We start from the raw sequence: 15,002 nt of genomic DNA, 5'->3' as shown, positions 1-15,002 counted from the left end.
TTGTCTTAATATTTTGTTTTGGTTTCAACTGTAAGAGGACCTTATACACCAATTCTGGCTCTCACAATGCAAGGCACTCACACATGTAATGCTTGCATGCATATATGCAAGCAAGTAGTCATGCACTATCCAAGGGAGAGAAGAGAGAGGCCAATGAAACAGTGTTCCAAATAGCAAGCCTCAGGCTTCCACCACAGAGTCATTCATTTCAGACATTGGAAAGCCCCTGGAAATTTGTAATAAAAATTAGTGACTTCATGGGGGTCGTTGCATCTTCTTCCCTGCAAGACTTAGTACATACACGGGGGCATCAATCAAATTTGTATTTCAAATAAATATTGCATGTAACACACTTAGTCTTCATTCGTTTTTTCTAAATCCAAGTTTGACCAGACCTCTTTGATTTTACTTTGTGCCCTGATCAGTACTACTCTGATAGCTTAAGTGTGAAGGGCTCTTATTACAAATCCAATTGAAAAACACAATTTGCAATAGAAGAAAGAGAAGCAGCCCTGCTTGGCCTCTTTGGAGTTAAAAAAAAAATTTACCATACGAAATCTGCAGGAATTTTGAGTATTTGGGAACTTATCCCAACTCTGGTCAATTTCAACATTAACACACCACCATATAACCTCATAAAGGCTCACTATTTAATACCTTATATTCCTGTTGCTACTAATATATCATCTATCTATCTATCTATCTATCTATCTATCTATCTATCTATTATCTATCTATCTATCATCTATCTATCTATCTATCTATCTATCTATCTATCTATCTATTATCTATCTATCTATCTATCTATCATCTATCTATAAATCTATAATCTATATACCATCTATCATCTATCTATCGCCTATTTATTGTCTATTTATTACCTTTCCTTCTTGTTATTAGGTCACTAATCTATCACTTGTCTGCCTGTCTGCCTGTCTTCCTTTCTGTCTATCATTTCTCTCTCACCTGTCTGTCCATCTCTCAGTTATTTATGTGTCTTTCTTCTATGCAAGGCTATAGAAATCTAGTGTTTGGAAGGGGCCCTAGACCTATGCCAGAAACATCTGAATTCCTGGTCTTGGTTCTGATTCACATGGTACATTTTTAAACCTCTCAGCCTCACTTCTCATGTGCAAAAATATGGAATGATAAGTAGTAGCCCAAACAATCACCAGGATGATCTGCAGGGAGACGACTACACACCACTAGCATGGCTGACTGTTATTTACACCACACACATCCCTCTGGTCACAACATACTCTTTCAGGTTCCTGGGCTTTTCCTCGCATATTCCTTCTGTGCCTACATTATTGCCTGGTGTGCAGAGAGTAGTTAACAGTCCTCTGCTGAATATAACTTGCCCAACTTCATGGACCTTATTTTCTCTATCTTTTTTGAATAGTGGTGTTCTTTTGTACCTGGCTTTGTTCAGAACAACTCATTTCAAATCCTCACCTCAGATACTGTTTCCTCTCAACTCAGTACCTCCCTCTTGTTTGACTCAGTGTCCTGTACTGTCCTCTAACTGAACTTAGGGGGTCTAGATTCTGGCGTAGCTTATTGTCTTTCTTAATAAATTCCTATGACTAGGTATATTATTTTAATATGAAGCCTTTCCCAGTGTGCCTCATGTGTTGAATGCCTGGTTCCTAACTGGCGGCACTATTTTTGGAGGTGGCAAATTTAGTTGAACGGAGTGGGTCACTGGGGGAGGGGGTATGCCTCTAAAGGTTCTATGTGGTACCCAGTCTCTCCTTCTCTTTGTTCCCTGTCCATGATGAGGAAGGCAGCACATATTTCCACCTCCTTCATGAGCTAAAATAAATATTTCCTCCCTTCAATTTGTCTGAGGCAGTTTAGTCACAGTTGCATAAAGTGAGTTTAAACCACTAGGGAGTGAAACGTACTGAATCGAGAGTTCAGTTCTAACCCTGACTTTTTAATGGCCTATGTCACCATGAGCTCCTGGTCGGCCTATGTGCATCCATTTCATTAATGAAAATGGTAGAAACTTGTAGCATGAAGAATATACTGAGAGTCATAACAATTAAGTATTGGCTGGGTGTGGCGGTATAGGCCTTTAATCCCAACACCTGAGAGGCAGAGACAGATGGATGGATCTCTGTGAGTCCAAGGTCAACCTGTTCTATGTAGTGAGTACCAAAACAACCAGAGTTAAGTAGAGACACCTACTCAAACAACAAACAACAAGTATTAAATATCATGTGAAGTTTTTCACTAAAATCCCAAGCCATATTTACATTCACACACAATTTGTGTTATTCCTAAACGTGGAAAGAATGTATAAAGCAAATCCAGTTGACAGACACAAGGGCTGTCTTGTTTAATCACATCCATATTAAATACCTCAGCCTTACAGTTTCTAGACTTTCAGATCTATCATGTGGTTGACTTTTTTTTTTAAAGGCTTTTGTCTGTGTGACCAGTTTTATTATAGCTCTGTTACTCTCTATCTGACCATAACCATGAGGATAAAGAACAGAGGCCAATTTTGTTTAAACTGTGAACTCTGCTGAGTATTGCACATTTACACTTGAATTGTGGCATTTGGACATTTAATCTGCTTGGTCCATTTAGCACAAGGGTCAAAGGGGGTCTGCTCACACACCGGGCAGCCTGCCTTGCACAGACTGATCATAATGTGACAGAGGCTTGGAAGCCACATGGAATAGCAGCAGATAATGCCCCTCTGTTGACAAATGAAATGATTTCAATCCCAGCTGCAGAGGGATGGCTGTCAGAAACAGGTACTGATCATGTGCCCTGGGCAGCGATGGGGGAGGACAGTTCAGAACACTGTGGAGAAACTGAAAGTGATTTTGTGGAAAAATTGGGCATCTGAATGAGGAACCTACTGCCTACCTTATTTTCTATAAACATTGATATCGATATTTAGTTTATATTCTTTTTATTGCAGTAAGATGATTAGATCTTACAGATTTTGACATGCTCCTGGACAAATGCAATAGTTAATTGTTGTGGGAGGTCCTTTGGCTCCTCCAGCCAATAGCGGCTGAGATACCAGCCCATTGGGACGCGGTCTCTGTCTTTAAAAAAAGTGGCCACTTCCCTCCTCGCTCTCTCTTACTTCCTCCTCCTTTCCTGATTGCGCAGAGGGCTGTTGTCTGGGACGGTGATCTGTAAGTTTTTTCCCCTTTAAATAAATAACCATTCTATTAATCATAATTCCAAACTGGTGTGGGATTTTTTGTGACTTAGCCTTCACCTTCATCTGGCAATGATGGAGGAAGGTCATTGGTTAATTAATAAAGAAACTGCTTGGCCAAATAGGTTAGAACATAGGTGGGTGGAGTAAACAGAACAGAATGCTGGGATGAAGAAAAAGTGAGCTCAGATGCCATGCTCCCCTCTCCCAGGCAAACGTGATGAAGCAAGCCGCCAGGTCAGACATGCTGAATCTTTCCTGGTAAGCGCACCTAGCGGTGCTACACAGATTATTAGAAATGGGCTAAATTAATATGTGAGAATTAGCCTAGAAGAGGCTAGATATAATGGGCCAGGCAGTGTTTAAAAGAATACAGTTTGTGTGTTGTTATTTCGGGGCATAAGCTAGCCAGGTGACCAGGAGCCATGCGGCAGGAATACAGTTGGCAGCTCCTTCTACAGTTAATTTATAAAATAATCACCAATGTTTGGAGAGTTGTGCATCTAGAACATCCTACAGATTGCCCAAAGTAAGAAGGGCATTTGTCAGAACAGACTTTGAGAATCCACAGACATATCATTAGTTTTTGGCTTAGGCTGCCCTTGTGAGGCCCTAGGGGCAGGCATTGTGTGATAGAATTATGTTTGTATATCCCCAGTTTGACTAGAAATACTTAATTTTAAGAGCCGTATTTCAAGTAAGTCAATATGGTTGACCGCATTCTCAGTGAGAACCCAGTACTCATTTTAAAAACAGGAAAATACAGTCAAGTTTTGAAGGCAAATGTGAAATGAAGGCAGGAGGGTGACAGTCTAGTACAATAAAAAAATCACCTGCTAGTTAATATTGCATAAATCCCATGACATTTAATGTAGTTAATTATGGGCTTCTTTTATAGGCAATGTTCCTTGAGTATATTGGTAGCAAGGCAGGGAAGGTAAAAAAGTTTGGAAAAGGTTAACCAGGATTTTAATAGTCTACTAAATGTAAAAATAGCCACAATCATTTTGTTTTAAAATAAAAGCTCATGGTAACACCTACGTTTTTGGCTGGAAGAATTCAGTTCTTACCTGAGAATCAAAGTTTATTGCCTACTCTTTCAGCCGCACGGAAAGGTACTGCTTTGTACAGAGGGCTTGTTAGTGCAGTAAAAACCAGTTAATCTGATGGGATCCTGTCAGGGCAGAATATCTTTTTTTTTTTTTTTGTCATATAGTAAAATCATAGGTGAGTGACATTCAAAAGAACATGATAAGATTAAAAAAAACCAAATATTCATAGTGTTCTTCCCTTGGGAATAGCCCTCAAAGAGGGGCAGACCCCACCTGATTGTAAGGCTGGGGCTCATTTCCCTTGGTTGGCTAGACACAGAAAGCCTGCTGTTTAGAGCCTCCCAGTACCTATTCTTTCATTTTCTAGTGGCATCATTCCACTCATGGGTTAGTTAGTACACTGTGCCTGTGAGTGAAGGCTTGGTGTGAGCAGGATGATCAGCGTGTGTGATCCACACTGATCAGACACTCCCTGAATAAGTGAAGAGCACACTGAGCAGAAGGACATCAAACCCAGAAACACAATCGATTTATCCTTTAAACCATACACCAAAACGACCTGGCAAGGTTTCTATACTCCTGAGAATAGCCTGGTGCTTCCACTCATCAAGGTTTGGGCCTCTGGTATTTCCTGGACTCCTGTGATAACCCTGTGAGATGTTAACTAGTTCCTTTCTGTTTGGTTCAGGTAGGACACTTGTTTTTGTTGCTTTCACACAGTGGCCCCTACCCACAATAACCACGGAAACCCTAACAAATCGGACAAGTTTTGGTGAAGGTGGCCCTTGCCAAACTCTTCAGTCCAGTTGGTTTCAGCTAACCTAGGGCATTAATGTCTGATGATAAAGCTGAGAGATGAAAAGAGTTCATCAAAGCATAAGACTAGAAGCCGCTGGCACTTTCCAGAGCATCACCAAAATAGTGACACAGTCCTTCCTGCTTGGTTTGCTATATAGCACACAGGCCGACAACTGATGCAAAATGCTACTTCAAAGACCCCTTCAATCAATTCATCAATGAGTATTTATTGCAAGGCACTGTGCTAGGCACTATGGAGAGTACATGGAAGAAAAGACCAATGTCCCTGCTCTCAAGGAGCTTACAATCTAGTTGGGAAGTCAAGGCATACATACAAGGAAAAGTCAGTAACAATACAGGAGTTAGGTTCAAATGCAAGGTAACAGTACAAGAGATTTCCAAAAGTAGTACCCTATGAAATACCAAGTGAAGGGCTGCAGCAAATTCACAGGAAGGACATCACAAGGACAGGCATGTGGGAAGGTCTCACAGATGAGCTGGAGTGTTGGAAGTGCACCAGGGCATGGTGGGAGAGTGTGAGGAACATTTCATGGAGGAACAGCCATGAGACCAAAAGGCACAGAGGTGAGACCCAAAGCAAGCAGTGTTAAGGGACCAAGTAGGGCTTGGTGTGACTGGTTATACGGGTAAGGGATTTAGACTAAGAAGGGCCTGACGTGCTTAACTTTATATAGAGATCTTAAGATTTTGGGCAGGGAAACAACAGATACTCTTAGATCAAATATACAAAATCTTGGCTAGCCAAGGAAAAAATATTCTAGTCTCAGTTTCAAGACTTACTTGGTTTTGATTCTCTTTGCTTCCAAGGAGGATTTGAAATGCTGTCTTCAGGGTTGTCAAGTCACCTTTGGAATTGGGTCACCTAGCTTTGGGTCAGAGCTAGATACTTTTGAGTGCCCCTATGGTCCCAAGCTGTGACTAGCTCAAGGGTAAGCTAACAAATTCCCTGACAGGCAGGCAGGAATAATGCTCCCAGAAGGCAGATATCTTTACAAATGACAGAATATTTATTAACAATACCTTTAAAAAAGATTACATATGCTAGATCACGGGTAGATATCATTTACACTGGGGTTGGGTACTACCTGGGGGTATCAGGTTGTTTCATTCATTTTATTATTATGTTGATTTTTTTGCATGTGACTTTTAAATCATGTTTTAACATAGAAGTAAAGCATATCAATCTAAGAAATGCAAACAGATGAAATACTGACAATATTTTCCTATTACCATCCCAATTTTCACACCAATGGAAACCTCACAATGACTTTATTGGATGAATATAATTCAAAGGTTGAAAATCTATGTTATGTGTAAGCAAAGTGACAAATTACAGGCAATCATGAGCTCTCCAAGAAAGAAGAAAAAGGTAGCTGTGTGTTTGAATGTGAAAAGCTTTATAGAAAATCTCATTGCCTTCTGTATTCCACCCTTGTCAGTTTAGAAAACATCCCCATCGTAACAAAGAGTTCTTCTCATAAGAATAAGGTTTTGTCGATATTGCCATCTTTCATTGTATGATTTTAAGATTTATGTAAAGCGTATAAAGCAACCAGACTAGCTACTGCAAAACAGGAGCGACATCAAGATACAATACATCTGTACTAATGATAGTGTATAGATTCATATGTAAAATTCTTTGCAGCAGCTATTTGCAGAAATAGGAAATTTTTTCAAATTACATGTTATTGTCATTCAAAAGAAGGGTTCTATCATTACAGTTACACATGTTATCTATAAGAAAATTTGAAATTATAAATTCATTGACAGATTTACTTATTAAAAAATTTACATTCAAAACATATGTCTAAAGAGAAAAATTACCTTTTATGCCATGAAAGACTTGTTTGATTATAGTAACTTTTTGTCTATGTTACTACAAGATATGCAACTTTAAATTCAATGTCTAAGATAATGCTACTACAAAGACGATGCTCAAATAAAACCTTACCAGACAATGCTAAATTCAGGGATGGAAGGATTGCACAAGGTGCCTCTTGGGCTGGGAAGTTTAGCTTTCGAGAGTTGCAGTTCCTGAAACCACCTCAATTCGTGTTGAACAACAAAATTTACAACAGGGTGGGAAAACATATCACATCTGTCAAAGGGACTCAATTCAACACATTAACCATTCAAGGGGTAATTTATATACAGCAGCCTTGAGTTTCAGACCCGCTCTCCAGCTGTTTTGCCACCAGATCCTTGTAAAACTGTACAAGTAATTTGTAATTCATTTACTGAGATGAGTGCCAAACTCTGTCCTTAAAGGAAATCTTTTCAAATCATAATTGTGTGGTTGTGTTGCCCAGAGCATTTTACAGCAGAGGAAAAACCAATATCTACATTATATGTTAACTTTAAAAAATTCTATAAAACACTAAATATATAATAAAAAATATGCATATAAGGACATATGTAAACTGCTTTGGTAACATCGTATTACAGATGTCTTCAGTGCATTGCAGAGTCTCCAAAGAAACTTCAGACAAAGCTAGATTTGCTTTGAGGAAGTACTGTATAACGCCATTCCTAACGAAGCAAAGAACATTTTTTTTTCCAGTAATAAGATGTACTTGAACAACAATATTACTTAGTACTGGGTGTCTTCAAAACAACTAGCTAAATGTTGCTTATATTATAAATAGCAAGTCCTTTAGATAACTTTTGTCATAAACTAGACCTCGCTGTGAGAGAGATCATTATTGTACTGATGGCTGACAATGTACACGCATTGGAGGTAGAAGCCCCAGATCCTCTTGCATAGGAATCTGCAAAGAGAGAACAAATTCATTTAAAAGGGTCTCATCCTGTATACAAAGGAAAGAGATGCTACAGGGCTTCACCGAAACAGTATGCCTGGCTGGGTTCTTTAGAACCATACTGTATGTTCGTCCATCATCTAGCTGTTTATTTTATTGTTATCATGAGTATATATATATATATATATATATATATATATATATATATATATATATCACTTGTATGATCTGGTTTGTGTGCATACACATAAGTATGCATATGGAGGTGAGGGAACACTGTCAACTTTTTAGAAGGATGCCATTCACTTTGCTTTCTCAATGCCAGGTCTCTAAATGGACTGGAACTCACTAAGAGATGGATCTTCCTATCTCTACATCCCCGGTGCTAGCTTTGCAAGGGTCTATGGCTATATCTAGCTTGCTTTTTAAACGCAGGATAGAGTTCATATTCAAATCCTCCATCTTGTGAGGCAAGCATTTTACTGACTGAGCTTTTTTTCCAGCCCTGCCTAAATGATTCCCTATCAATGATCCATTGACATCAGTTCATGATGATCTATCTGTGGGCTGGGAGCAGGCTAGGGAATAGTCTGCAGACTCTTCTACAATTTTTTTTATATAAACTGATGGTATCCATACTTCAATATTACTAGCAATATGTTTGATACAGGTCAATATGCCCCTGAGGGAACAGCATGAAACTGATACTCCCTTTTGATCCTCACCTTTGTGCTTCACAGACAATGTGACACTCAGCTTTTCAGCCCCCTCTGTGGACCAGATATTGTCAGTGTTTCATTTGTCAGTTGAAAAGACTGGGATCCCAGGAGATGAGGTAACTAACTTGTCTAAGATTGCTAGCTAAGTGAATGGCTGGATTGGGAGTCGAAACCACATTTGTCTAAATACATTTCTTTTGCTCAGACAAAATAATCATATTTTAGACAAACTTTTTCATATGGGTTGTACATTTTTTTCATAATAAAAGCTTTTCTCTTGTCAGTCTGGGTTTCTTTAAGGTAGTCTGATCTCCCCAATTGACGGAAATGAAGTCCATTAAGGGAAGACATTCTCTGCTAACACTCAAACCTTCACTATTCACACACTATATATGTTCCTGTCGTGAACAGGATCAAAGAGCACCAGTGAGCAAAAGGAAGATCTTTGCTATGATAAGAAGTTTGCGGTAAGATTGAAGCAGCGTGAGGTAAATCACAGTTGTGTGTTGTTGTAGCCAGGAAATTACTTTTGTAGCTCACTGTATGGCTGGCTCCCTTTCAGGGGACATTAGAGCCCTTGTTTGACAATAGCTAGTTCATCTATATAGCTAGTTCCAGGTCAGCCAAGGCTACTTGTGTGAGTGTGTGTGTGCGTGTGTGCGTGTGTGTGTGTGTGTGTGTGTGTGTGTGTGTGTGTGTGTGGTAGTATGAACTCCATCTCTGGGGCATTGCTTTTGACCTCAGTTTCCCATTGTACCCCATTTATGAAAAAGACAAGTACTTTTTGAATCCTTCCTAAATGAAAGGCAATTCAGAGAATGGGTGAAGTGACCCAGGAGCTCTTTACTATTCTGAACTGAGAAATTTTACAGAAGCCATTAAAATTGTTTCATGACTACTTTGCTATCTATAAGACATAATACCTTCTCATCCTCTGAAAAATAGAATGGTGGACACCTGGCAGAGACTTACTCCAGCACTAAAATTAGGGTCTCAGTGTTGAGGACATCATCCATGGTTTAAAATGTCTTCTGTCCAGTGATAGTTTGGAAGTTTAATTCCAGCCTGCATTGATCCTCTAATATTCAGGCCTCAATTCCAAAGGCCAGAAAAATTATGTACCTAGATATCTAATGGCAACTTGGATGCCTATCTAATCTTTTCCTTTTCAATATAAAACACTCCATAAACAAAGGGACCAGATAAAGTAAAGAATATGATTCAGGTAGTTATGGTTACTCTAATCCTGGCACTTAAGAAGTAGAAACAGAAGGATTTCTACAAGTTGGAGAACAGCTTCCTCTACATACCTAGCCCCAGGCCAATCAGAGCTACTTTTTAATACCCTGCCTGCCAAAACAAAGACAAAACCAGTACCGTCCATTGGCAGCAAATATTTTCAGATGCTGTATAACTAGAACCACTCTTTCTAGATGTTTTTAAAATCACACTAAATAGTGCAGAAATTTTCATTAAACTGCCATTTCACCACTCAACAGCTGCTGCCAATCATTATTCTGATTTTTTTTACTCTGAATTTTGGCTTTTATTAAAATAAATAAAATTATACATCAAAATTAGTATGCTGTTGTGATATTTACAAACATAATTTAAAAACTGAACAGAATGCATTTCCTCAAAAAGGCTACTTTCACATACTATTTAACAACATTTTAAATGGAGACAATTAACTATATATAGCCATATGTGTTTTGCATGTAGATTACATATACTCAATCAAAATGTATCATGTTAACTTAAAAACATTTCCAACTCAAGACTCAATTACACAAGTTCACTGGGGATAAAATACCACAGCCTTATGAAGAACATTTTGGCTGGAGATAGAGTTGTACATATTTAATCCCCTTCATCCCAGCATTAGGGAGGCAGAGTCACAAGAATCTCAGTGAGTTCAAGGCCAGCCTGTTTTTCATAGCAAGTTCCAGACCAGTCATGCTATGTAGTAAGACCCTGTCTAAAAGAGCAATAATGACACCATCAAACCTTTTTGCCTATTCTTCTTAACTGCATTGTTCATTAGCTTTGGGAGCCATCATGTGCAGACTATGTAAGCTAATGAATCAATATTAAACAGCCCTCTATGACTTATGTGGGACAGTTTTCATATACTATGTTGGTTGGTCACTGACTAAATCCATGAAAACTGGGCAAAGATTTTTTTCTTTTTCTTTCTTTTTTTTTTTTTGTATGACGTTTCTTGCAAACAGAAAACATTAGTGATGGAGGAAAGAGGCTACTGTCATTTATCTTAATTATGACTCATTCTTTTCAATTTCTTGAAGTCTTGGGTCATCTGGGAGAGTGCCACAACAGGCAGGGGGAAAGGGTGAGAAGAGCGTTCTTACTTGATATCTTTGGGATTCGGATTTGCTCACTGCTGCTGCCGTCCCCTCCATCGCTGAATGGCTTGATCTCTATGATGTAATCTTCATCAAATGGTAAAGAAAGCTCCACGGACGTTTTGTTTGTTTCAATGACGGATGTGCTGCTTTGCCTGTTCCATCTGTACAAGACCTGCAGATGTAGAAAGAATGGGTATCATCTGCTGTTTTAACTGATGCCCAAGGTGTGGCGTCTGCTCTTTTCTATCTCTGGATACCAGCTAAATGCAAGGTGATGGAAGGGACCTGTCAGCCTGCTCATACAGAGAAAGTTCATTTGTGGTGAGGGTCATGTCTGTTGCTGTAACGTCATGGAGAAAAGTGTTGAGAGGATACTTCAAGTGGGAAATGAGAGCAGCATGAATGGCGATTCTTTCAGTTTGGTAAACTAACATACATTGAAACACAGAAGTCCGAATAAGGATGCAGAATTAGTGATATATCAGGAGCCTTAGTATCAGAATAGATTTGGCTTTGTGTGGCCATGGGTCAATAACTTTACTTCACTCTTCTGTTCCTTCCACTGTAAAATGGGGAAAATAAAACCCACTTTTTGAAATTTCATAAAGACTGAATGCAATGAGGACTGGGTTCAAAGGACACATTAAGTATGGCCCAGTGAGTACATAGAAAACACAAATTAGACTTGTTTATTTTTCTTCTTCTTTTTCTTTGTTGGGAGAAAGAAAGTGTTGCAGGAGGGGGGGGTGGACCTGGGAGGCCTGGGAAGCGAGTTGGGATGCATAATGGGAAATTCCCAAATTATCAATAAAATACTATGTTGGAAAAAATAAAGTATATCTATGCAGGCTTAAATGAAACAAGATGAGTGCACACAGCAGGCGCTCCAAGCACAAGAGATGCCCAGAAGGTTGTTATTATCGAGAAATTTCTTGAAAGATGACATTTCTACACACATAGATGGTTTCTGAACGGTAAAGGCAGTGAGCCCTCCATTTTCCCTCCCACTGGGACCCTTTGTAGGGATGGCACAGAAGAGGCAATCAGTGACAATCTGGAAGCACCGTGGGTCTGAACAGTTTCACTCATGCACCTTTGTTTTCCTTCCTGGGCTTCTTTGATGCTGAGTTTGGGCTGTAATTTATCCGATGAGGTGGCTGACTAGCTTTACTGAAAACACACTTGACTGGGTCTCTGATGGACCTCAACCCAGTAGGGAACAAAATACAAAGGAATAAAAAAATGTGTGCCTGTCATTGTGTGCCCAGCAACAACCATGAGGACAGCTACCCTGTAGCTTCTGACTCTTCTAGGTGGTTTGTCTTTGTCACCACAATTCCACAATGCAGATATTATACCTTTTCACAGATGAGGACACTGAGACCTGGGGTCCTCTTACACTGTGGAGAAGAAGTGATGGGAACCTGATTCCCAAGCCTGCAGTCAGAAAGCAAACTAATTTACCTTCTCCAGCTTCCCACAGGATAGAAAAGATGGAGCTGGAGGACACCAGTGGTCCTAGGCCTTGGATATTCTGGGACACTTATTGATGCTCTAAATCTGTTCTTCTCAGCAGAAGTGGGAGTGTGGGAAGCAATTTTGCTCTGCCTCATAGTCACCAGGCAAGATACTTAAAGTGTCATTTGCTCAGCCCATCCCTGGAGTTTCTAGTGGCTGAGAACCAAATGTTTGCCTCTCTAGTAAGTTCTCTACCTATACCAATGCTGTTAGACCAAGGATCCCAGTCTGAGAACCATCGGACTTTAAGGTTTTCTTTAAGATCCCTATAAATATTGATCTACTGAGATCAGAGATGAATGGTTAGTCTTCTATTACAAGACAGAATCAAACATAAGTAAAATTCACAAGATTTCCTTAACATAGTTTAGATCCCATTTGTTCTTTGGCATTTTATCACCTTAATTTATAGCCCTTTAATACAAGGTGGAAAACACAATTTCCTTAGGGTGGAAAGATTCACAAGCCCTTCTGTTTCCTCGTTCTGAAGCATCAGCTGTACCAGGCTTGGCATCTCTTTGCTAATGACCAAGCGCCAATAAATCCTCAGCCACTGCTTCTCATCTCAGCCCTTCAGGAGAATGGGCTGGTTGATGGGATGCAAGGTCACATCTGGCTCAGAGGAACAAATTGCTTCTGTGATTTACTTCTGGTTCTTGCAAGAGCTCGGAGAATCCAACCAGTTTCAAGTATAAATCCAAAAGAAACATTTCCAAGAAAAAGCAGCCTATTTTTTTCTTTTTCTTTTTTTTCTTTTTTCTAAATCAACCCCGCTTATCAATCTTGTAATAGTGGAGACTGTAATGTCACCTAAATAAAGGCAAGCAGGAGGTTTACTGGATTATTTACACCAAACCCTTGGTGCAGCTGACTGACACAAAGGCTGTGCTTATATCTGATATAATACAGGAGGGCAGCAAGAGAGGATTCTTGGGAATAATGATAACAACAGCAAACAGTGACTGCTTTCATTTCTCTAATGTCTGAACACTTCTCTTCTAAAGGTTTACATAGATCATCTCCCTAGATATGCCTAATTACTACCTCAAAGATGGCAACCTAAGACCTGGAGATAGTAGACTATTGCCTGTAGGCCCATGACAAGTAAGTGATTGACCCCATGTTGAAACCTAAGAAGTCAAACTCCAGAGCCTGATTATTCATAACAATTTAGCTCCCACCTCTAGGTCAATTTGCTTTCCCTTCTGTGTCTCCGTCTTCATATGTGAAAAATAAGGGGATAAGACAATGAACTTAAAAGGGGGTAGGGAGGGAAACCAATGGCCCAGCAGGTAAAGGAGCCTGCCACGAAGCCTGATGACCTTGATCAGATCTCCAGATTCACAGGGTGAAAGAAGAAAACTAACTACCGAAAGATGTCCTCTACCTGCACATACCTTCTGTATAACATGGAGGTACAAACACATGTGGACACATAGATACACATGCAAATACACACATAAGTAAATAAAATGTAAAAAATAAAGTCAGAGAGCATGCAGCCTGAGGATCTTATGCTGCTGGAATTTATTATTTGTTTGGTCACATTAGTGTTTGTTTTTTTTTTGTTTTTTTGTTTTTTGTTTTTTTGTTTTGGATTTTCGAGATAGGGTTTCTCTGTGGCTTTGGAGCCTGTCCTGGAACTAGATCTTGTAAACCAGGCTGGTCTCGAACTCACAGAGATCCGCCTTCCTCTGCCTCCCGAGTGCTGGGATTAAAGGCGTGCGCCACCACCGCCCGGCTAGTGTTTGTTTTTTTTAATGCCAACCTTAATGAACTAAGAAATTATGCATGAAGGTTTACAGTTACTATTGAAAGATATGGCCATCATGTCCGCTATGGTTTGGATGTTTATCTGCTCTAGAGTTCCTGCTAAAAGTTAATTGCTACTGTAACAATTTAAAAATGTGGAACATGGTGGCTTAAGCTTACAATCCTATTACTAAGGACACTGAGGCAGGAGGATTACTGTGGATTTAGGCCAGCTTAGCTACATAGTGAATTCCAGATCATCTATGGCTACAGAGTTGGACTCTGTCTCAAAAATAAAAAAAAAAGGAACATTTAAGAAGGGATTTGACTCAGATGTGTCTGAGCTATGAGAGTTCCAGCCTCATGGTGGGACTGGTGCTGTTGTAGGAATCCTTTTAGTGTGTCTCAGTGTCTTGCCTTCTGTTGCATAATTGCAGAGAAAGAAGACTATCCTTGTGAGCCAACACTTCAGTGTTGAAATTCTCAGCCTCCACAAGTAGTTTTCCGTTTATCATAAACTAGGAAGGGCTCAGTTATTCTCTTACAGTAGCACACACACAGACACAGATGCTGGTCTATTCTTCTCATTGGAAACACCTGGAGCTAAAAAGGTCCACCCTCTTCTGGACAGTCACAAAATCTGTTGCTATCATCACCAATATTTCCTATTCTGTTACGTTGGCATATGTCCACCTCTGGACTCTCGTGCCTTCTGTCTACATATTTTCCCAGAGAGCTGCCTGCCTCATTTCCTACTTTCATTCAAAGCCCAGTTGAGATATAACTGCCAAAATGACTTCCCTTGGCCTTTATATAAAATGGAACAGCTT

The 15,002-nt window shown here is 39.6% G+C and overlaps 1 protein-coding gene across 7 annotated transcripts in view; it reads right to left on the bottom strand.

Moving 5' to 3' along the window:
• Nucleotides 1-6,042: 6,042 nt before the first annotated feature.
• Nucleotides 6,043-15,002, bottom strand: part of Cntn4 (contactin 4) — a 1,000,475-nt gene continuing 991,515 nt past the window's right edge. For all 7 annotated transcript variants that reach the window (XM_026788153.1, XM_026788152.1, XM_026788157.1 and 4 more), the window contains 2 exons: nucleotides 10,906-11,074; nucleotides 6,043-7,826 (listed from right to left, as the gene is read on the bottom strand). In XM_026788153.1, coding sequence (XP_026643954.1) covers nucleotides 7,726-7,826; nucleotides 10,906-11,074 — 270 coding nt within the window. In that variant the 3' untranslated portion in view covers nucleotides 6,043-7,725. The remainder of the gene's footprint in view (nucleotides 7,827-10,905; nucleotides 11,075-15,002) is intronic.

The sequence above is a fragment of the Microtus ochrogaster genome, unplaced genomic scaffold (assembly GCF_000317375.1).
Source record: "Microtus ochrogaster isolate Prairie Vole_2 unplaced genomic scaffold, MicOch1.0 UNK1, whole genome shotgun sequence".
NCBI classification, from domain to species: domain Eukaryota; kingdom Metazoa; phylum Chordata; class Mammalia; order Rodentia; family Cricetidae; genus Microtus; species Microtus ochrogaster.
Note: the sequence above shows the minus strand (reverse complement) of the source record. Positions and strands in the feature narration are given on the sequence as shown.